This window comes from Fistularia commersonii, chromosome 18 (assembly GCF_037954325.1).
Source record: "Fistularia commersonii isolate RoL2024-O1a breed Wild chromosome 18, RoL_Fcom_v1.0, whole genome shotgun sequence".
Lineage (NCBI taxonomy): Eukaryota > Metazoa > Chordata > Actinopteri > Syngnathiformes > Fistulariidae > Fistularia > Fistularia commersonii.
The window spans coordinates 11,787,281-11,810,711 of NC_141301.1; the positions used below are offsets into that span (position 1 = coordinate 11,787,281).

At 42.0% G+C, this 23,431-nt stretch overlaps 2 protein-coding genes and 1 long non-coding RNA gene across 4 annotated transcripts; 1 reads left to right on the plus strand and 2 right to left on the minus strand.

The window, feature by feature from the left end:
* Positions 1–426: 426 nt before the first annotated feature.
* pde9ac (phosphodiesterase 9ac) lies at positions 427–12,036 on the minus strand. 2 transcript variants are annotated; one of them, XM_086164356.1, is made up of 20 exons: positions 11,902–12,036; positions 11,032–11,203; positions 9,686–9,756; positions 9,138–9,215; positions 8,698–8,741; positions 8,490–8,544; positions 8,203–8,273; positions 8,004–8,091; positions 7,832–7,913; positions 7,676–7,750; positions 7,455–7,541; positions 7,279–7,383; positions 7,026–7,108; positions 6,610–6,766; positions 6,403–6,516; positions 4,690–4,794; positions 4,434–4,562; positions 4,253–4,348; positions 1,891–1,973; positions 427–1,174 (listed from the first exon to the last, which is right to left on the minus strand). In XM_086164356.1, the coding sequence occupies exons 1-19, from the start codon at positions 11,976–11,978 to the stop codon at positions 1,923–1,925; spliced, it is 1,740 nt and encodes a 579-aa protein (XP_086020482.1). In that variant the 5' UTR covers positions 11,979–12,036; the 3' UTR covers positions 427–1,174; positions 1,891–1,922. The 2 variants fall into 2 exon arrangements, with proteins under 2 accessions (XP_086020482.1, XP_086020483.1); XM_086164357.1 differs by lacking the exon at positions 1,891–1,973.
* Positions 9,472–17,267, plus strand: LOC147224394 (uncharacterized). Its single transcript, XR_015107449.1, has 4 exons — positions 9,472–9,600; positions 11,059–11,133; positions 15,769–15,834; positions 17,193–17,267. It is a non-coding gene; the product is annotated as an uncharacterized LOC147224394 (long non-coding RNA).
* Positions 14,332–22,006, minus strand: hepacama (hepatic and glial cell adhesion molecule a). Its single transcript, XM_086164359.1, has 7 exons — positions 21,760–22,006; positions 19,319–19,666; positions 18,873–19,154; positions 17,248–17,338; positions 15,737–15,804; positions 15,555–15,625; positions 14,332–15,169 (listed from the first exon to the last, which is right to left on the minus strand). Exons 1-7 carry the CDS (start codon positions 21,854–21,856, stop codon positions 14,807–14,809), a joined length of 1,320 nt encoding a protein of 439 aa, XP_086020485.1. The 5' UTR covers positions 21,857–22,006; the 3' UTR covers positions 14,332–14,806.
* Between the last annotated feature and the right edge of the window lie 1,425 nt (positions 22,007–23,431).

Sequence of the window (23,431 nt, forward strand, 5' to 3'; positions counted from 1 at the left end):
GATTTCAATGCAAGACAACACAGTGCACTGTCGTGGAATTTCACAATGCAAGGGGGCGTTGAGTTTGCGTAGCTGATTTTCGATAGGGTTTTGTTTTATACGTGTTTATTTTAGAGACTAATTATTTGGGTGATGAACTAACATGTACAATGTATGGATGTATGAAAAAATGTCACTTGAGAGGGACCAAAATGGAACGGTAGACAGTCCAGCGCAATGGAGGGTGTGGAAAAGAACTGAAAAGACGTGTGCAAGAAGGTTAGAACGACAAGAATGGAAGGAAAGGTCTAGAAGACGGCGGCGAGGTCGGCCATGCTGTTTTGGTTCAGAGTAACTGAAGAAAAGACGGGAGACCGAGCTGGAGGTAGAAGAGGTGACGATGTTGAGGTTCTCTTGGTGTCAGGAGGACGGATTTGTATGTATGGAGGGAAAGAGGACATGAAGTTGAGAGAAGCGGATACAGAGGAGATAGTTAGTTAGATGGAGGCAAGTGATGTAAATAAAGCTTATTTGCAATTTTCCACCGTAACTTAAACGTCTATTTAAATAGCGCTTGTTCGAAGAAATTTGCGTCGTTTAGCATTTTCAATCGGCAGACGTGCAAAGCAAAGGTTTACATACATGCTGAGAGGTCAAAATGAATTGCAATGTATCGGTTTTTGATATTGCTCTTTGTCAGCAAACAAAATTCTGAAAAGAGGTGACCTTATTTCTTGGAGAACACCTGCTGTGCGTTATTGTAGAAAATATGTTGCTACAGTGAGGTGATTCATTTTCAACTACAAATACTTTGTTGGGGAAAAATGATGATAAATCAGCATCTATTTTGCAAGGTGTTCCACTACTGACCCGGTTTTGGAAAATCGTTGTCATCTTTGAAATGGAATGGAATGTGAATGGGCCGTCAAACTATTGCAAATAAAAAAGGCACAGGGGAGGGCAGAGAATAACATAAATATACATCGAGGTCACACCGAGTGCAAAACCCGGCGAGTCAAAGTTCAAGATTCGCCTCTGCCTCGACGACTGTGTCTAAGTTCAGCTTGGAGCCAGGTCGTCCCACACCCCTCCCCTTCCATCTGTCGTCCTTCTTAGCCAGGACAAAACGTCGTCACCCAGGTCCCAATCACGTTTTTTTAAAGTCTGGCTTGAATTTGATCATTAGCGAAGATCCCTGGTGAGGGGGGAAAAAAAGAAAAAAAAAGTCATTGAATTAGATGAATAGGAGAACACGAACTCAGTGAAAGACTACAAACTAAATTTTGACTCATTTTAACTCAATTTAACCCTAGAGAGATAACCTTAAATCAGCACAAATCAGGCCCGACCATTAAAAACCAAAACTGCCATCATCTACCCGGAAGGAAGATGACCAAAATCATGCCCAGAGCTGTGAGTATGGCTTTAAAAACGGAGTGGGAAAAGGGGTCATAATTTTAGATTTATGAGCAAAATTGGCTTTATCTCGACACTGTTAAAACAAACAAACAGGGGAAAAAAAACACACAACTTGAAGTTAGTAACAAAAGCACAATTTCATCACTTTGTTTTCAACCGTCACATTTATTTGCATTTTTGAGCGTTATTCTTATATCTGAAATATTTTTCCCTTCGTCGTTGCTTGCAGGATGTAAATGTCTAAACACACTTGCCGAGATTATTCTCATGCTGGGGTCAATACAGCCTGAGCTGGACAAGATGGGATTTTTTTTTTTTTTTTTTTAACTAAATGCATCTATATGAAAATTGCATCGTTTGAACTTGAATGCAAAATGATGAAAGTGCCGATGTGATTTGTGCAGATGGAAAATCGGTGAAGAGCGGAGCCAGAGGCAGAAAGAACTCATGACACTAAGACTAGAGCACAACCAATAAGTTGCTGTTACTTACACAGATACCACTGCACTCAACCACTGCAGAGCTTACTTCTTCTTCCCGCCTAATGACATATTTTCAGTTTTTTTCTTCTGTGCCTCATTGAACAAAAGACACACCTTTATGTTAGCAATTGGTTTAGTGGCCGTCTAAAAGCATGTGTGCACGTGTGACCCCACCCCCCCCCTCCCGCCCCTCCAACACAAACAGCATCCTATATGGTCTTGAAAGTATCGCCTTTGCAAGATCTCCCCCTGATTGCAAAGAACATGTTGTTGTTGTTGTTGTTATCATAGTTATTCCATTGTTTTATTAATTGTTTACCTCTCGTCGTGTTTATTTAGTGCCATTGAAGCTTGGTTTTGGTGCAATAAGAAATCAGATATTGCAACCATAAAGGAGTGTCCCTTTTTTCTATCTGATAGTGTCCCCTTTATATTGACGCGTTAAAACCCTTCACGATAATGTGGAGAGTACATATCTTAATATTGTCTGATATTGTAACATTATTGATTTTGAAGCATCTCCAACCCCTGCAACTCTGCCCTTTATCAGAAACTGGTGACACATTTGCTTTTGGAAGGTTAACTCCATCCGCCCTCGCCATTGGCTAGTGCCAACGCGAGATCTACTGTATTTCCCTCCCTAATATTTTCACAACCACTTAAAATCGGATAAAAAGTTTGAAGATGAAAGTGGGGATCAAAATGATTTCCTCCTAGTGTGTCGAAGTGTTGTTGAGCAAGACACTGAACCCCTAACTGCTCCCCTGGCACTGGCGTTAATGGTTCACCCATGCAGAAAACGAATTTCATCCCAATATATATATTTTTTAATAAAGGATAAATTATTATTATTATTATTAATTGTCACAGATATGAGAAATTAATGACTGTGGTGGAAAAAAATCTGATTATAAATAATGGACAATATGGTAAGCGTGTGAATCTAAAAGAAAAAAAAAGTTGTTTTGCAGGAAAATTATGATATTTAATGAAAGATTGTAACAGCATAAGCGGGAGTTCTGTTTATTTGAGAACGAGGATGTGAGACTTGCCTAACTCGGGGCGAACTTGGCCCCAAAGTCCTGTTTGTTTGATTAGTGCGTACACTGTGTACCGCAACGAGATCAACGGACCGTAAGGCATGGTGCAAGGGTCTCAAATGGCCCACTTTCCTCCACTGAACTAACAATGGTGTATAGCTTATCATGTATTCAAGATGGATGGTAAAAACACTATATGTGAACTTCCACCTCCTGTGCTGTCATGCGTATTATTTAGAGTGAACTTGGCTACAAAATGATAAAAAAAAAAAAAAAATCCTAGCTTGAAACATTCTTCTCATAAAACTACCAGTTCTTTGGTTTAGGATTTATATCTGAAAGCGGAAAACTTGAAATGGATAGTGTTTGGGATAAATCTTTCCCATAAATAATAAAAGTATTTACAAGACGGGATGATTTAATTTTTCAAATATCAGCCCTGAGCATGTGATTGCAGCCCGCTGGAAGGATGCATGGGATCAACTGAGGCTCCGGCACAATCGGTGGATGTTGACGGTAGTAAAAATAGAACGGCAGTAACGCGAGGTCTGCAGCGATAGGAGAAGCGACCCCTGCAACATCCAGCTGTATCGCGGCGAAAACCCCAAGAGAACCCGACACGGAAGTAGAGTTACCGCTAAGGGAATAACGTCGAGACAGGATTTATAGCTCTTTTAATGTAGCGTTCTCAAGGATCCTGAGGTTGTTCTCTTCAAGTGTGCGAGGAAGCTAAAGGGTGTGACCTACACCATTACTGGCTACCCTCTATAGATTTGTGACAGTCTCGCTGATGCGGTTAAAACCATAATTGACTTTAAAAACAAGGGATTCCATTGAAACTGTGAATTTATGTGTCTAATTTGCAGGGATGCAAAAATGCAGCTCCTCTCTAATCCCTCTCCCAATGCTACCAAACTTTGGAATGCACATTGCATGAGACTTCAGAGTGCTCAACTTAAATCTTATCTCCTGACAGTTTTGATAGATAGTCTGTGACGGTCCTGATTTGCTAACATGCTTGTTTTCCCCCTGTAAACTTCCAGAGTGCTATTGATTTTAAATGTTCTCCCTTCATATTTTTTCCACTATGTATTTCTGCAAAACCACTATATATCTTTGCATTGCAAAAAAAAAACTGCTCCGATGATAAGTGTTTTTATGACTTAACGCAGAAATCTGACCAAAGCTGCAGCTTTTCTGGCCCTGCCGTTACCGGTAAGCTATTTTTCTGATGCTCAGCTGGCGAGGCCTCTTTTGGAAAAAAAAAAAAATTAAAACAAAAATAAATGAGACATGCAATTCATTTCAAGTGATTAGATTCATAGATTCTACCTCTGTCATGGCGTCATCGATCTGCTTAAGCTCTTCGTAATGGTCTCGAGAGTCTCTCAGAGGCTGAACCATGATCTCCTCTATTTGAGGGAACAGCTGTCCAAAAACATGACGGGAAGGCATGGTGAATAAACCGGACGACCCCCTTCCGAGCGCGTCGGAGTCGAAAGATCGCCCCTACCTTCATGACGGTTTCAAACATCGGAATGAGGACAAACTTGATGAATCCTATCTGGGCGGTGGGTTTGGTTACTTTATCTCGGTCCATGAAGGGAGCCACGGGAAGTCCCTCAGACTTCTCCCTGTCGCTCTGTGAGTCGAAACATGGCAACGTGTCATTTGATGCGTTAATCGGTACTTATCTCTTATCGTGTCTGACTTCGCTAGCGCTATATCTGGGCTCCGAGGGCGCGGGTAAGGGCTTTGGGTACGGTCACCTGCATGAAGTACTCCTCTAACAGACAGTCCACCCACGGCTCGGCTACCTCGGTTGGCCTCACCTCGTTGGAAATATCGCAGCATTTGATCAGAACCATCTTCAGCTGAAAACACAAATGAAAATAATGAACACAAACATCGCATTACATGACACTACGGTCGCTTTTATGCAAAGCGACTTACAAAAAGTGCAATTCAGTCACCGAAGATCCGAAGTATCAGTAGTCCAAATAGCTATCTGAGAACCATCGACAAAGGAATATGAGGCCTTAGACCAGGGGTCGGCAACCCGCGGCTTTTTCATCTTTTCACTGTGGCTCCGAGTGGCTTGGGGAAAAAAAATTATAAATATTTAATTGAAGTGTATTTCATTTGTGTTAATTCCTTTTTTTAACTTTTTAACTTTTAAAATTATATTTATTATTTTTCGCCGCTCAAAAACACGTCACACTCGCGGAAGCCCAGCCGGTAAAGTCCCGATTTGCAGATGCTGTGCGCAGAAGTTCAGAAGCAGAAGTCCCATAAACCAGGTAAAATAAATATTTATGAAGATATTTTGCAAATATTTATTTTTTATTGTTTACTGACACAGTGATTTTTTTCGCAATTTATTTTTAAAATTCAGGTCAAGGCTCCGCTACACGCTCTGAAAGCCCAAAGCTCAAAATGAGTTCATTACATAAATAAAATCGAATTTTCTCCGTAATACTTTGTGAATTTCAGAAGCAACACACTACACACTTGTTTATACAAAGTGTAAAGGTGATAAAAAGCAATATATACATACAGTGGTACCTTTATTTTAGACGTCAAAAAGTAATTGCGGCTCCCAGTGTTTTCTTTTCCGAGGAAACCGGGTCCAAGTGGCTCTTTGGGTGTTAAGGGTTGCCGACCCCTGCCTCAGACGCAAGGACAGTGCCTTATAAATAAGTCTCCGCTGCTTTCAAATAATTTTGTTGCAGTTACTGAATTGACAGGCCGGTTTGTGTTTATAACGTTGATTTTCAGTTCATGAATCTAATGCTATTGTTGCATGATGTGTAAATGAGACATTTAGAGAAATCTGAGCTAAATGTTTGAAGTAGACAAACAGTACACTGAAACGTTAATAGAATTTGAACTGACAAGTCCTGATCTTGTACATTACACTGATTTTTTTTTTTTTTTTTTCATCATTTGCATTTGTTCTACAACAACAAAAAAAAACCTCATGACACAATAAGCCTGAAAAAATGCTCGTAGTCAGGACGGTTTACATTTTAAATCTGAAAGATGATGCGCAATCTAATCCCGATTTATGCATCCCTTTTTGAAGATTTGGTTTAATTTGTTTATGCCCGTTTACGTTCAGATTGATTCCTGATTTGCTTTATATTTGGGTTTGAAAGTGCCAGTCTATCGGCCCTTTGCTGATATTTGCTTTTCTTTCCTTTGGATTAACTCCACCCGTGGCTCCACCCTTTATGTCCTGGGTTGCCCAGCGTGCACACACACACACACACACACACACACACACATTGCAAGTATACTTTTTGTGACTCATGACTAAAGGGCAGATAATATCGACTCCCAGTTTCTAATTCCACTTATAATGATTGTGATTATATTTAATGGATAAAAGCCGCCTCTTGTTAAGGTTGAAATCTTGTTTTTATATTGAGAGAATAGCCGATCCCTTGTGAGTTTTCAACATGATCTTGTGATGGACCTACACACGTCACGTGCTCTTCGTTGGTGAAGTCAAAGTTGTCCACTTTTTGTTTAAAGGAGTCCAAGATCTCCCCGTGCCTGGCCATGTCGGTGGCCAAAATGAGGGTGATGATCGCCTGGAGGCACAGAACACACACTGATTCCTCGGGATTCGCTCCGAAACACAAGTTCACCGGAACGCGAGCGCCGTTATTTCACGGGCGTTTCACCTGTCGGATCTGTTTGAACGCCTCGGGATCCACATTGGCGAAGATATTGCACTCGGGAAGGGAGAGGATTTGGAAGGCCACCGCGCAGTGATGGTTCTCCAGGGGGGAGATGTCATTGTAGCGCACCGCTAGCTCTGTGCGGGCATTGATTTGGTACCTGATAGGTAAATGACAAGGATGATTAATTGAATCTGGCATGGATGGGTACCTTCTCACACGCCCAAACTCCCAGCCTTATCAGACGTTCAGCAAAATACGCTACGTTAGTCTGAATCAGCTTGTTTTCATACCTAAAATAGTTTCACACTCCAGTGACAACAGTGCTGTGCGGAGGATGTCAAAACAAACCGGGGTCAGCGGGCATTTTGTAATGCTCTGTCTGTTAACACTCCTACTGACGGAAGAGCGAGTCTTACGTGTTGTTGTAGCCGGGGTGGTCCAGGTCATGACACACTGCAGCTGTCATGAGAATGCCCATATCTGTGAGAGTCAGCTTCTCCTGGACAGCGGTGTTAAAAAAATGTGCTCGTCTTTCAAACAATTCAAAATGCCCACTTGAGATGTTGATGGTTACTTCAGGCGGCGGGCGATCGTATCGCGAAAAAAACATTCAACGGGAACACTATCCTCGTCGTGGGGCGTGCTCGGCACCCACCGGCAGCTCCTCACCTGCAGGTTGCAGAGGTGGATCATGCCGTACATCATCTGGCTAACGCAAAAGCAATGACGGAAGTTGTGAAAAGGATTGTTTCTGTAGTTCTCCTGAATGGCCAGCTGAAAGACAAAACAGTCTCGGTGATTTCATCTTTGAGTTCTGCCCGGGTCCCATATTTCCCCAACAATACCAGCCAGCGTTTCAGCGTGATGGGGTTCATGTTGAATTCCTTCACCAGTCCCAGGTCATGGTACATGTACTCCAGACAGCTAAGCATCTGCAAGCAGGAGGGATATCAGATTCAGTTATATAGCTTTATCCACATACTTTCACACCCGTTTGTGCATCTACACCTTGTAAACGTATTAAATGCAGAATGTTTTGGGTAAGAAAACGTCAAATTGGACAAACCTCATTGTGCTCCCAGTGCCAGACATCAAACGTTGGCTTCTTCAGCGCCTCAATAGTCTCCTGGGACAGCGTATACTGTGGATGCCAAAAAGCATTTAGTCATCGTACCTTGAAAGTAAAAGTGACAAAGTGCTTGTGCCGCTAAATCTTACACACCTTGGGGTAATTGGGCACATCTCGTCTCGGCGTGACCTTCTTCCCGTCGTCTGAGAAGTTGTATTTGCATGGACAATTTACCCTAAATGGAAATGGCGTTTAAAATGTCATTGCGGAGATCGGTTGGCATTCGGGCGATAATCTATCATCTCTAACTTGGTCGTCACTCCACCTGCCACCGCCCCTCGAGGTCATCTCGTCCCGTAGCTTCTTCAGGTCGTTTTTACACTTCTCGATCTCCACCACCTTCAGGCCCTCCACTGAAATAAAATGAAAGGACTGCGTGACCCGCTCCCGTCTTTATATCTTTTCCTCTTAGGCTGCGTCGATAGGCTACCCATTAGAAAGCGCACAGAAAATATACCACTTACGCTCCACTCTCTTCTCCAACATGGCCAGTCTATTGGTGACCTCAGTCTTCAGCTCATTGATGCGAAAGGCTCTGCAAGATCAGGACAGAAATACTGAAGTGGAAAAGGGCCCGGAAAACAGTTATCGATGTTGTCGTTGTTGGGAACTTCCCTCCGCAGGTTAAGGCAGGTAGTGCCACTGGTTGTTTTTGCAAGGCGGTGGTGTCAGGTATGTTTGTGTTGTATGTGCAAGGGAAGGTCATGGGCAGGTTTCAGCCATCACATACTATAAACAACTGAGTTTTTACCTGCTGAACTGCTCAGCCACCTGGGACAACACATTCTGGAACATGTCCTCCTTCTCTGCACGTACAGAAAAAATTTGCATCATGAATCACCTGAGACAGGAATCCCCCAGAGCCACGACGCATTTCACTTGATCGTTATCTTATAAGCAGATGTTTTGGTTGCAGTCTATTAATGTCTATTCATGAAAAAAGACAATGGCTACTTTACCTCCGATTTGACCAGTAGAAAGGGGGACGACCTTATACAAAGAGCTGTGAGGTAAAAAGATGAAGTTAGTACCTTCGATTTGTGTTTTTTGGGGGGGCGGGGTCAACAAAGGATTGACAAACTAGTAAGACTTCCAGTAACAGAAGTGTGGATGTGACTCAAAGGCCTTAATTTAATAACCGTTGACTACAAACACAAAGCATGCTGGGATAAACGCGTGGCCATGGCAATGTATCAAAAACAACAAAAACAAATTGCACCGCAATTCTGACTTGTGACATCAATTACTCTACCAAGGAATAACAACTTGGACGCCTCTGTCCTGTACAAGATCTACTGTTTCAGACTAGATGTATGATGTGCTGACATTGCGTGCATTATTCTGTTATAATGTAAATATCCCAAATATTATAGAGCAAATAATTAGGAGTCAAAATCACTTCGGAGAGTTGGTGGGCATCGTGGGATCTATGGAGACCAAGGCTCCCTCTGGGTCCACCATCATGATGGCAGTGTTCCTTAGGAGTGAGAAGGAGAGCACAAAAGTAATTTCAATATTTTTCACTGCATAGAAAACAGTTATTCTCGAAAAGTCTTTTCATTTGCATCACTACTTGCGTGTGCTTTTTATATTATCGCCTGCTTAGATGCTTTATTTAACACTCACTTTAAGAGTGTATATGAAGCAATGATACTTGTTCACTGGAGAAAGGATTTTGCATTTATTTACACGTTGATAAGGTATCAGTAAACATTGCATCATTTTGCTGGCGGTGAAGAGACTAATCAAAAACAGTATCGCTTTTAAAGCCAGAGCATCGTTCCTTATTCTTAATGCATTCCAGCTGATGGGACGAGTCAAAATCCACCCTCTTATCAGCAGCATCTCTCAAAGCAGCGGAGGTACTGTTTTTATTTCTTAAACTCACGGTCACAGACAAGCAGGTGAGCAGATGTGGGAGAAAGCTTAAAAACAAGAGAGACAAACCTTGGAATGTTAGACGAGGAACACAGAAGCTCTTTTATGTCGCAAGGACTGCAGTGCCGACTGAAAACCACCTGCGACGGACACACAGTGCCTTGATTGTTTTATGAATTCCGATACACATCAGAAACTTTAGTACGCGCGGCGGATTAAGGGGTTAAGTTACATCACACGCATCCGATGTTACAGCGGTCCTATTTACATAAACGAGTGTGACCTCCGATCGTAGACGGCGTCGGAGGCCCGTAGCGGCATACCTCCGGCGCCGACGTCTGCCGAAGCACGTTTTGGAAGGACAATCGAAGACGCAAACTTGAAAATAAAGTTTGTGAATGAAAGAAAGAAAAGCTGGCGTGCACAAAATGAGGTTTCAGAGTGTGAAAAAAAACAAAAACATCAGTCCAGGCTACAGCAGAAGGAGGGGCGTGAATACGACCTCACATCTCGAGGCGAGCAGGTGTAGCGGACAGACGTTCAGCCCCAGCCCGTGGGCTCGGGGGCTCTTGAACGGACATGTGTCATCGGCAGCGCTCTACTTGAAGCTCTTTACATCAGCAGATCCACAAGTGTTTCATTTATCTTTACCTCCCTTATGCAAGGAATGCTGTAACATGAGCTTCGGGCAGGAAGACATGTGCGGCGAGCGTTTGAATAATCACTCCGCTGTTGTCGGGCTGTTACGATGTATCGGTAAAAAAAGCCAAGATGCGTAAGTCTTTACGCGGCTTCTTTGTTATGTGTGTTTTGTAACTTATTAGAGCCTTTATTCACATTTATTATTTGCTTTTAGCCAGACAGAAGTGACTAAATTGCCCCCTCTCCGTGGGTAGCCCCGGCACCTAAAGTGAAAATAAGGAAGCTGTTAACGGCAGGTGTTTGGTCCTGTCAGAAACACCTGTATCAGAAGTGACTCTGCATCACAATCTATTTTTACCTCATCCTCAGGGGAGCTGAGGCCACTGGGAGTATATCTGCTGCCAAGTATCAATTATTGAAACGCCATTTTTCTACACCGTCAACGGGTCCCTCTTGCAATTTCTTGATTAGTACGATATGAAGAAGGACTCCAAATAAAAATGGGTTAGGTTTCTAACATGGAATATATAGATGGATATTTTTTTTACATTGCTGACGTGAAAACACATTTTATAAAATCTGCTTTGTAATAATGTCAATCAAATCTAAAATAAAAGTGGATGATCACACATCTGGGGGAAAAGAATAGATGACTAGAATGAATATTGCACGCGCAGCCTCGGATTCACGTGTCGAAAAAGATGAAAAAATTGGCGGAGGAAAAACGATGAAAATGCAAAGTGGAAATTTAACACTCGGCAATTTTGACTCACCTTTTGCACCTTTCCGTCCACGTCCAGGTAAATGCTTTTGGGAGCGTAGGAGGAGGAGCTGGAGCCCATGTTGACCTCCCTCTCCTCTCTGGCACAGCCGTTGTGAGTCTCACCCCGATTCCCAGTTAACAAACTTGAAAAGCTGACAATCAAGGTGTTTTCCAATGAAGCACTGTGTAAACAAACCGGATAAGGAATTAAATAGATATGTATATAGTATCAGCAAATATGTATTTTAGGAGTTAAATGTGGTTCTGAGATGGCTATTTGGTTGAGTGATCACTTCTGACTTCCGACTACTGATACGTCGGATCTTCGGCTTATGAATTGCACTTCTTGCAAGTCGCTTTGGATAAAAGCGTCTGGCAAATGACCGTATGTAATGTAATGTAATGTTAAATTCATATCTAAACATTGTAGTATACATAATTCCTTATAAAACTAATTGATGAGGGAAAAGAATGAGCTATTGCTATAATTACATTTTTTGGTGGGGAATTCTTACTTTCTTGACCTGTTTAAGTTATATTTTATTGCATTGGTATATATGTATTTATATGTTGTAAGGAGTTGTGCATAGTGCATTGGTTAAATTCATATATAAACAATGAGGTATACACAATTTTTAGTCAAACTAAATCATAAGAGAAAGAATTAGCTATTACTATAATTTAAAATGTTATAAATTGTACAGAGGAAAAAAATCATCTGGTAAAATGCAGAGCATCAGATTCATGAAAATGACCTTTTTACATTTCTAATCCCAAAATTTAGATCATCAATTTAAACAGACAAATAATCCAGCGCAGTATTGCTAAATAACTCACGGTTAGATTAATATGCAAACATTGAGGGCGCACAACACCGTACCAGTGATGAGGCTTCCCAGTGGAGACTGAAAGGAACGTCCCGGGCGCCGAGGATGCAGATGATTCACATCCAGACATGCACAGACATAAACGTAACACCCAGCGCCAGATCTATGCAGGAGGTAGGAGAGGATGCGAGCGATGGAGTAGCCAAGGAAGGATATGTGTGAGGGAGCCGGAGGAGTATGGAGTACCATGAATATAACTGGCACTCTTAGGGGTTGCCAGGGGACTGTTACTATGGTGAAAAATAAGACAACCCTAATGTCTTAAGTAGCACATGGCTTTTAGCTGCAGTGGGCTCTTGTGATCAGTGGCTCATTTATAGGTTAAAACACGGCCGGTGTGTGTCTTCAAAAGGTAAATATGGGTGTAGAAAAAATGAGAATTAAAATTATCCGTCTCCGAGCAAACACCCGTTAGATCGCCCGATGACACGTCACTTCGATATCTGGAGAATACCAGGATAGCACCACTTTTGCTTTTTACATTTATCCCATGTGTGAATATATGCCATTTACATTCCATGATTCTAATTTTGTTTTTATTCTATTCCATTCGTTCACTCTTCTACTTAGTCCCGAGAACGGCTCCAACAGATGGTTTGGTCAGATAAGTTTGGCCGACCACTTGAAGTTCACTTATTTTTTTCTACTTTATTTTTGTAACGCAGCTGATCCATCAACAGGAAAACGCGCCGTTTATCAGCCGTGTTCGGTGTCAAATGTGCTTTTGCAAAAGGGCTTTTCTACATGGGACACCAACACCCGCACTTTTTTTTTTCCAGAGAAAAAGAATATAAATTAGCGGTGATGATCGTTATGACCAAGTGAAATCATTTAAGTAGAAAGATAGAGAAAATATTATCCTTGTCTGTTCATCGGTCCTTCAAGTGGCAAATCCAGAATCATCGCTAAACCAGGGAATGACCCCTTTTACGGATATGATTTTGGCCCGGGCACGTTGAAAAGGCCAGATAAGGCCAGTTAAGAGCTTTCCAACAATAAAACCCTTCTCTCCCTCGGATTTAACATCAATCAGCTGGTGTGAACAAGGACGTTAATGAAAATGCTCAACCGGGCAGGAGGAGAGTATAATTACAGACGGAGAGCTTCGTACCTCGCATCCATTCAACTCATAGGACACCTAATCTCCACATGCTGGGGAGAGTACGTATATGCACACACAACGTTGTCACACGGATGTGATCCCGTTCCCCGGTGACCAATTACAGCCTCTGCATCCAACCACCTCCGTCGATTTAGATGAGTCAATGGAACAAAATGACTAAAACGTTAAATTCTGAAAAACGTCAATAAGACCAGCCGTTTCCTTATCCGAGGAATCATAATTTTGCAGCGGGTGATTATGGACGATTGTGCACCCGCTTGCCCCGCGCGTGCTCGTGACCAGGGCGGGCCTATGTGTATTCATGAAGGTACAAACAGTGATTCAAACAGAACAAAGAACGCAAAAGCCCAGATCAAAACAGGCTCATGTGTCCGCCGAAATCATCAAACCAATAGCAGGGGATGGTATATTTTATGGATGAAAGCCGTAAATTAAATCACGCGGATTTTCATGACAAAAGGTGTTCCGACAGAGATCTGAAGGGAACAAATTACCTGGATAATAACAACAGATCGGTCCAATTTGTATTTAATACTTTCTCTGTTACAACAAATGGAGTCCTGAACGTCCTGGGCTTTTTCTAGTTCCGCCCAACCGACGGTCATTTAGTGAGATGAATGGAAAAAGACGTCAAGCCGCACGAGGATAATTTCCACCTTCAAGAAGCCGTCTGCTACAAGAGATTAAATATCACTTTCCATTGACGACTGATTGGAGGCTGCATGATTGTGTAACCAATTTTAAGTTAAGATTTTAAATCCACCCATGCACGACGTAACATATACAGTCCCCACTTGAGGGTGATTAGCCTTTTTTTTTCTTTTTATCAGGAATGACTCACAGCACGATCCTCATTGACCTTCTAATGTCAAGTTACAGAATATAACATTCTGCATCGATGGTTATAAATCAACTGCTCAAGGGTGGCTTGTTGAAGTAAAACAAAACAGCGCCGGCTGGCTAATAGTTCTCTTATGGGCGCTCAGGTGACTCAACAAAGCTCTGCATATAGAAATGATTAACCGTGTAAAATTATATATGTGATTTTATCATTTCCTGTGCTTATTCTCATTTTCAGACTGGCTCAGTACCAGTTTGCACTGACACCAGTATGTAAGAAAATGAGTGTGTGACCTCTAGTGGAGCTCAGAGGAACTACAGTAGTTCCTCTCCCTGGTATTGTTTTGATATGACACCATAATAGCTCAAAAATGATGGGAAGAAATTAAAAAAAAAAGTTCTCAAAGAAGTACATATTGTCTGGTTCTTGTGGTGTTACAAAATTGCTGACAAACATCTAAATTTTGTATTTTTTTATTATCTTAGGTTATACAATGACCTAATGCCGGTGACCTTATGTGTTGAAAAGGAACCCTACCAAATAAAAAGACCTCACAAAACATCCAAACTTAACTTAAATCCTCACAACTATTAACATCTTTAAAAAGGCACTTATCAAAAGTTCCCAGTAAAATTTGCACGACATTACGAGTAAAATGTGTACCAGAGGTCGAATGTGCTCACTGTCTCAGCATCAAACATACTACCAACTATATGTTCATGGGCAAGATATATATTTTCATCGTATCACAGGATCCCATAAAAGGACTACAATACTGTGCATAGCCATGAAAAGATAGAAGGTGGATAATGAAATATGATTATAACGAGTTAGCTTAAAAGTTGATCTTTTACCCTAGTTCATAAAATCTTAATGCAAAAACTCATATGTATGTACATTATATTACAGAGTGAAGGCACATGTTAGATGCTGCTCACTGCTGGGGCGAGCAGAGAGTCTGATCGGCGGGCGCCAGGCGCTCGGCCTCCGCGGGCGAGTGGCTGGCCGGGATGCACGCCGGAGGCCGGGCTTTCCTGATCGGGCTGAAACTGCGCGGGGACGAACACGGGGACTCGGAGGGGGACCGGGGCGGGTGCAGAAAGGCGCCCGAGGGGGCCTGAGGGGGAGGTTGCGCCAACGGAGAGGGGCTCCGGGGGTACCTGCGAGGGGCAGACCAGATGGGCCGTTCAGTTCTATGGGAGGAGGGGGGGAAGACTGGGACGTAGGTGGCAGGGATACTCAGTTCTGACTGGCTGAGGGGATTGCCGGCACATTCTTCCAAACGCTCGAGAGTCTCCTGGAGAGAAAAAGAAGAGCGGAGATGTACTTGAGTGGCTTCGGTGCTCGAATTATTCTTCAAGCGTTGACCGCTCTGCAACAAAAGAGCGTTTTTGTTATTATGAAAACATGTGAAAGTTTGTTTTAGGGCAAATGTTTCCCATTACATGCTTTGATGGAGCACAAGATGTCAAGATTTCCACTTTCTTGTGGTTTCAGGTTGTGTGGAGCGCAGTGAGCCACTCTGCTCTTGTGGCCAAAATCAATGTGACATAAACAAAAAAATATCTGATATTTATCTAAAATATCTGACAGGTGACAGATATTTTGTCAGGTGCCTCACAGTGTGTGTGTGTGTGTGTCTGTGTGTGTGTGTGTGCGCATGAAAGCTTTTCCTCACTTACATCTTCATTGAGCACATATAGAGGCATGGGACTCCTTCGACCAAGAGTGGATGGTTTAGGTACAACATCAACTGTAAATTTGAAAAAAAAAAAAGTGAGATTTTGTGATATAAAATCAATATACCATTTTGCAATGTGATGAAAAAGCAAAAAAGAAACAAAATGAAAAAAACGTTTCTCACCGTCATGACCATTTTCAATCTGTTCCACATAGATCGGGGCTCTTTGGGGGACAGGCCTGTGCTTCTTTCTGCAGATGCAGAAAGAGAATCAACAAGAGGTAAATGTTTATTTCATTTATCCTCTGCGGTCAATGAAACATGCTGGTAGAGCTCCATTATGAATTTTTTTTTTTTTTTGATCGGGAGTACTAAAGGCCACATAACAAAATACCGGGAATATTGAATATATTAGTATTATCAATATTAATTTAATACTATATTATGAATATTTAGTATAAGTAAAGTATTTTCAATCAATATAGAATTTAGAAACTCCTTGTTTTTTCTTTTTGTTTAATTTTGTATGGATGATGGCATACAAAATAATACATTTTTACAGACAATACATTTTAATTAGAGTACATTTATATGACAATGATTTTAAGAGTGAAATAAAATGCCAAAAAATTTAAATATTTAAACTGCAATTTTCATTTTGTTAAATGCACCTGATACCTCGTTGGCCCGCATATAAAAATTAAATAAGAAATGTGGCCCGCCCGCCAAAATAATTGCCCAACCCAATACAGAGCATAGGCATCTAACTCTGGCCCGTGGGCCAAATTTTGCCTGCAGCGTAAAAAATGGCAAAAAGAAAGGCAGAAAAAAGGAGCTTTCTGGACACGTGGGAAGCGGAATATCTGTTTACATGTTAAAGACAGACCTGTTTGTATTGTATGTAGAGCCAATGTGGCTATAACCAAGGAGTACGACATTAGATGACACTATGAAACAAACACCAAGACAAGTACAAGTACTTTTCTTATTAGCCTGTGTAAAAAGTTTTTTTTTTGAAATTTAGCTCAGAAGGTTGCAAATGAAAGATTTTTATTTCATCTTTTTTTAAGAAATGAATGCCATTGATGTTTTTTCTTATTTGAATTTCGATTTTGCATGTTTGCAGTATTGAATTATATATCGTATAGTATAACGCTTTGCTCGTTCCATATTCAGTTTTTAAGCAAAACTTGTTTGGGCCCTTATAAAAAGATTTTTTTCAAAAGATATCAATGCTGGCCTACGACTTAATACGACTACAACTTTATATTTTTGGCCCACTGTGTATTTGAGTTTAACACCCCTGATACGGAGATTAGCAACCATTCACTCTCATTCACACATCTTGGCAATTTAGTGTCTTCAATGAACCTACTCCCATGTTTTTGGACGGTTTTGGACCAAAAAACAGAAGAAAAATTAAAACAAAAATGACATTCGGATTCACTCATATGCACTCATTCCATTGAAATGACCTACATCGTACAAATATGAAGATTATTCATTGCATTTCAACCATCAACCCAATGATCTGGAACAATCCGTCAACTCGATGCCGCCCAGAAAGGTCACATTTCGAATCTTTGTTACATCTGATTCGGATCGCATCCCCTAACGTGATATCTGATCTGTCTGAAAGGAAAAGTGGAAGATGCAGGAACAGGGAAGGAGGAAGAAGACGGACAGACTCTTACTTGGAAGGTTTCCAACAGGCACACACGGTTACCAAGGTGATCAGGAGGAATATCCCCCCTGTGGACAGGATGATGTACAGCGAACTTCGTCCTAAACCAAAGGGAGAGACAAGGTAGAAAGACAGAAAGGACTGAAATATATGTTAAGCTATGTTTCAACCGGCTTGCATAGGAAACTCAACAGGATTCATGTCTTTCTTTTCTGTGCACTTTGGCTTTCGCAACCATTTCTCATTAACTTGTAATGAAAGAAAAGTACCTGTGAGCGATATTATTTTTTGCTAGTAGCTGCATTTTAGAGACGTGCAGTCTGTTATTGCTGCACGGCTATGAATGAGGAGGGAATAGCGAGTGAGTCTGTTTGCCCATTCGGTCCCTTCACAGCACAGCAATAAGGAAGTCAGGATTACTGAGGAGCGCTGGCTCAAAGGGCCCCCCGTTTTGTTGTGCTTTCTCCTAATAAATAACCGTTCATTCAGTGGATTAGAAAGCCTCTGCCTCCCCTCTCCGCCTGGTGTGTGGCTCCTCGCTGTCTCCCACTCAAAACTGCTCTGGCCTAACCGCTACGCTCTCCATTTGGGGTTTGCTGTAAACAACATTGTCCCAGAGGCAGACTTATTTGCTTCAAATCGCTCCCTTAAAATGGCAGTTACTTTGATCATTGCCAATTTAATCATAGTGGAAAATTTACTTGATATAATACTCAAGTAGAAACCTGTGATTGTGCACATATGACATTTTCCTATAATGTAATACAGTTCATTCTAAATTCAGTTATCATATTAGTTACCAAGTATTAAATCAAGTACTCAATTGTGTTTAATTTTATTTTACTTTTTCACTTTCCAACCAGTGGGAGTTATGTTGACATCTTACTTATTTTTATCATTTTATCATATATTCATTTCTTAAACGCCTTGTGTTTAGCTTGGGTTTTAAGTTTTGGGTTTCTACTGATGTGATGGCTTTTAGTCAATGAATATATATATTATAAATACACAAGAAAAGAACCAGAGAATCATCTAAAATGCCTTTCCTTTCTTTTTTGAGCGGAAAATATCTTCCTCGGTTCACCCATGCAAGGGGTCGGCAACCTTTACCACTCAAAGAGCCTTTTGGACCCATTTCCCCACAGTAAAGAAAACACCAGGAGCCACACAACCCTTTAGAAATTTAAGATGAATTAATACGGCACGTAATTTTTTTTTTTTCTTTTTTGCCTATATGCTAGAGAATGGACAAACAACTATATTTTAAATTATATTTTTTCATGCAACAAAACATGTTGAAATCAGAAAAAAAGACATTGGGTTGAAGGTTATTTTTAAGCAAAATATTCAATATCTATTTGAGTCCTTTTTGTATTTATGAAAAAAAAAGAAAAAAAAAGTCAATCTTAAATTATTCACCGGCGCCAAACTGAAAATGACGATTTTAACACTATTTATTTAGATGCTGCGACATCGGCATAATCTTCAAATTTAAAATTACATATTAAAAATGAACAAATAACAATCAAACGGTCATTCATTACTTCCAAAAGCCACAGGGAGCCGCGGGTTGCCGACCCCCGACCCAAACATTTATCGTTATACCAGATCCTACCGATGTAACGTGCCACCTACTGTAGACAGTGAGCCTGACAGGCGTGCTCCTCATGCTGCTGATGGGGTTCTCCACTGTGCAGATGAAAATGTCATCATCTGACATCAGAACACGTGAGATAGTCAGCACCTTTTGGTCATGTGAAAGCAGTAGACGTGAGTCATTGGCCAGCACCTTGCCTCCCTTCATCCAACCGTAGATGGGCTTTGTGCCATTATCGTGGGAGCAGTGCAAGTTAAAGTACTCGGTGTACTCCAGCACAGACGATGCCATCATTTGGATGTAAGGTTTGGAGACGGCAACTAAAGATGGAAAAATTTGAGAAAGGTGTTTGACGGGATTGAAATCCACCAAAGTCCACTTAAAAACTCCTCAATGCTCTCTAGTGGGCGATTTACCTGTAAGCCAACAAAAAAGCTTTCGACTCTCCTTCGATTTGATCGGATGTGAATGCGAGTCTCCTTACCGTCAACCGTCAGCTCAATGTAGCGCTCCCCGGTGAAGGTGTCGTCGGTGATGGAGATCTCAACCTCGTACGCCCCTTCGTCCGACAGCCGCAGGTTATGAAGCAGCAGCGAGCCGTTCTCGAACACCAGGATACGGTTGCGGTACTCGGGCCTCAGGTTTCCTATGATATCGGTCCCTATGGACTGAACCACGGTGATCGGTTTTTCCTTCACCCTCTTTAGCTGCCACTTGATGACGGGCTTGTCGGAGCTGCTGCTGGAGTAGCTGACGGACAGCAGGGCCTCTCTCCCCGCCATGCCTCTCACCACCTGGGTTTGACTTGTCACGTTGACCCCTGACACCCCATCTGGAAAACAACAAAGAAGGGGATACGGGAGCGCCGCGCAATAGTGCGCTCACTTTGATGTGAGCTGCAAGTGAGCAGACGTCAGAGGGATAAACTGCTTGGAAAACACAGGACAAAAACCCTCACTAATTAGCTGCTGCTACTCTTTTGTTAGCAATTCTGCACAAATTACAATGTAGAAAAGAAAACAAGCGCGCTTCCCCGTGGCCCCGGAACACCGCGAAAAGCACGGGAGCTGTTTTAGTCATTAGACGGATTTGTTTTGTGAGTAATCTTTTCCGCCGCTAGCCCAGCTCTTATTTCCCCCTGATGTGATTGCTTTTGTGATTTCCTCTTGGACAGAATCTCGGAAAAAAAAAAAAAAAATCATTTAACAATTATCCTGTTAGTAGTTGACAAAAACACTGGAATAATAATGAAGATATTATCAACACTTAAAAAAAAAAAAAAAAAAAAAGAAAACAGGAAATTCCGAGAGCATGGGCCATTTTCAAAACAAACGACTGATGACTCCTCTCTATCCGAATATCTTCCCAAGCTGAAATAATGTGAACGCAAGCCAAGTTCTGCTGCAACCGTTTAACAGATTAACATTTGGCTGTAGCTGTATTTAGTTTATTTTATTATTATTTTTAGTTTATTTCATTTTATTTTGGCAAAAAAAACTGTGAAGCAGGCCTATGGAATAATATCCATCCAAGTCTATTTCCGGGACTTTTTTCCCCCAGTTCTTAAACTTAAAATAATCAAATCCTAACTTAACTTTCGATACTTGCTGCCATTTTTTTTATAAATCCCACTGCTTTTAAATGGTACGGGGACAAATAAAACGTCAATATCCTCATTTTCAGTCTCAGCGACATGAGATTGAATGCATTCAGCTCAATGCCATCGATATTTTCTCCATAATTCTTTCCCCGGGTCATTTAGGCCCCTGTTTTCCCTCCTTTGTGTGTCCCTCCTTAATGAGCTGAAATGCTCATTAGTAAGTTCAATTTATATCATGCACAGGAACAAATACATATGCACCCTATTGTGTTCACTTGGGTCCACCATGTTCTGTCACTTCTTGATCACTAATCTGCAGGACCCCCTCCTCCCCCCAGCTCGTGACCCCTTGGAGAGAACAATTAATTCTGATTTGTGTCCTCCAATTATTCTTTACCTCCCGCGGTAACACGGGGATAAGTTTGAAGTCTAAGCCGCATTTTCTGCTTTAGAGAGGAGCCATGTCTGGGAAACCAAAACATAAAAGCTATTATGTTCACCGCGGAGATCCCTATAAGTCAGCGCCACTGGACGCACAAACTTCAGAACACTGGCCGCCGGGCCGTCCAGGGCATCCTACTGTTAGGCCTCGGTAATAGAAAGAGCAACCTAGAGGACAAGAGAGGGAGTTTCTGTACTGCCACTATTCATCGCAGAGAGGCTGTGAGCAAGGCATCGCCTCATTTCCATGGTAACCATTTTGTCTGCCTGACAGGGGTTGCCAAGGCGGTGAGACAAAGGGCACGATTGTTGGGACAAGTTTCCTCCCTTGAAAAGAGTGAGGGAGGGTAAGAGAGAAACTCTTTGTCAGCGGTGAAGTTGGAGATAGGCACTGAATTTGGCGGCTCTAATAAAATTACCCTGATGGGGCCCCGTTTTTTTATTTTGTTTTTGAACAAAATGAGCAAGAAAACAAAAAAAAAAAAAAAAAAGTGGAGCACGGAACTTTTTCTCATGAACCGATTGTGACAGATGAAGCAGGACCAACACAAAATAAAGTCCCGTGGCTTGTTCATAAATGCGTCAGTGGCTACCCCTTCAGACTTTTGAACTCGGGCCGAGGGCCCGCTTAACAGCGCTACCCATCGGCTACCGTGCAGCACGAGCGCAAAAAGTGCAAATCTCAAACCGACAGGCGTAATCTTCTTTTGCCAAAAAAGTACACTATTTGACTTTTAAAGTGGATTCAGGAATTTCTGATAATGGAATCCAACAAACGGGGTTCGAGGAAGTTAAAAGCGAGCTTTGGTCGGTGTTGTCATCAGGAAGACAGCGCAGACTTTCTTTTCGTGATTTCCCTGAAGGCAAATGATGTACAGACCTACCTGTGAAAAGAAATAGGAGGAGGCCGAAGGCTGTGAGCAGCGCAGGCAGGTCGGTAAAAGCGTCTTGTATAGAGGATGTCTTCCTCTCCACCTTCATCTTGTGTCCTGGGCCGAGCCTTTCTCCCGCTTACTGAGCATGGTTTATCCACCCCGGGCACGTCTCTGTGAATCAACACTCTCTTCACTGCCTGCCTGCAACACTGGCCTCTGCATGGTCACACTGAGCCCCACTCTCCTCACAGCACCCTGGCCAGAGCCAACAACAGCCAACTGTGTGTGTTTGTGTGTGTGTATGTATGTGTGTGTGTGTGTGTGTGTGTGTGTATTCATGTGAGACAGAGACATAGTGTAGCTGGGGTTCTCTCTCCATGCCACATTGCCCTTACAGAAAGGATGCCCCCGCCCTCCCCCCTTTTATTTGTTCATATGGCAGGAAGATCAAGCAAAAACTACTGTAGTGAGTTTCACCATCGACAGAGGAAGTCCTCACATGGCCACGTCATCATCTTTTTAGGGATTCTGCTACTTTTTGATGGGATTTTTTTTCCCTGACCAACTCATGCCGTGGAGCCGGTTGGACTCCTAATAACTCTGAGGATAGTTTACTTCTTCTTCTGCTTCTCATGGCTTAAAACAAATCAAGAGTAATAGTGAATTAAGGTACCTGCTGGAATTTCTGTCAGGAAGAATAACTGCACTTCAGCCTGAATAGTAGCTCAAAGGGGAGCTCAATGGAGTCCTCAAACGGCAATGTTTGGGGAAAAAAAACCCATTAAACTCACTTCTTCCTTCTTGGGTCTGCCTTTGTGACGCTGTGTACACTCTGGTGTCGCTTGGCAACCAGCCCCACTCACTCAGGCCTCATTTTGCTGCAATATGTTACAAAGGGCATGAAACACTCGCCTGGGATCAACGTGATAACAAAAGCGAAGAGAAAATTACTGTGAAGGAAGGCTGTCGCACTAAATATGTCCACTAGATGGGAGTAAAGCAACATTTTGACAGTGCACTCATGGAGGAATTTGTCTCCTACCAACCATCAGCTGGGCTAACGGTGGATGATTCTGCAACCTCCTGACACCCTGTGTGCATGATAAGTGGTACATACTGGTGTCATGCGGTGAGGTTCATGGCTGGTGAGACACTGACTTCATCACAGATTTACAAAAAGATGAACCCTACATAGTGGCTTAATCCCTGGAATACCCTGGAATCACAAATGCCCCCTACCATGAGGCTGGAGAACTGCGTGCCTCACTTAGTGGCTCTTTGCAGCAAGAAACTAGTAACTCACATACAGCTGTTGACATATGTAGTTCATATAGCAAAAGTGTTTAAACATTTTAATAGCGACATTCAAAGAGACAGAAATACGGTCTCAGTGCACAGAATGCCAGCAGTCAGCCGTCATTGCCCAATCTATGTTCAGGGTCAACAGTCAACGGCCTCATTCTCTGTATGTGAAAATCTAGTGATTTTGAATGAAAAACAATCTAAAACTGGTACCTTTAAATGAAAAATACCTCAATAGTGCAAATCACTGATAGATAAAACCATTTAATTCTTTTTTCATTTGACATTTTTTTTTCTTCCTAAGATTAGCAAGTGAGGCACGGCCTCTCCTGCCTCCCCGGACTGCAGGTCACTGGTGCAAGCAATGAACGGATGAATG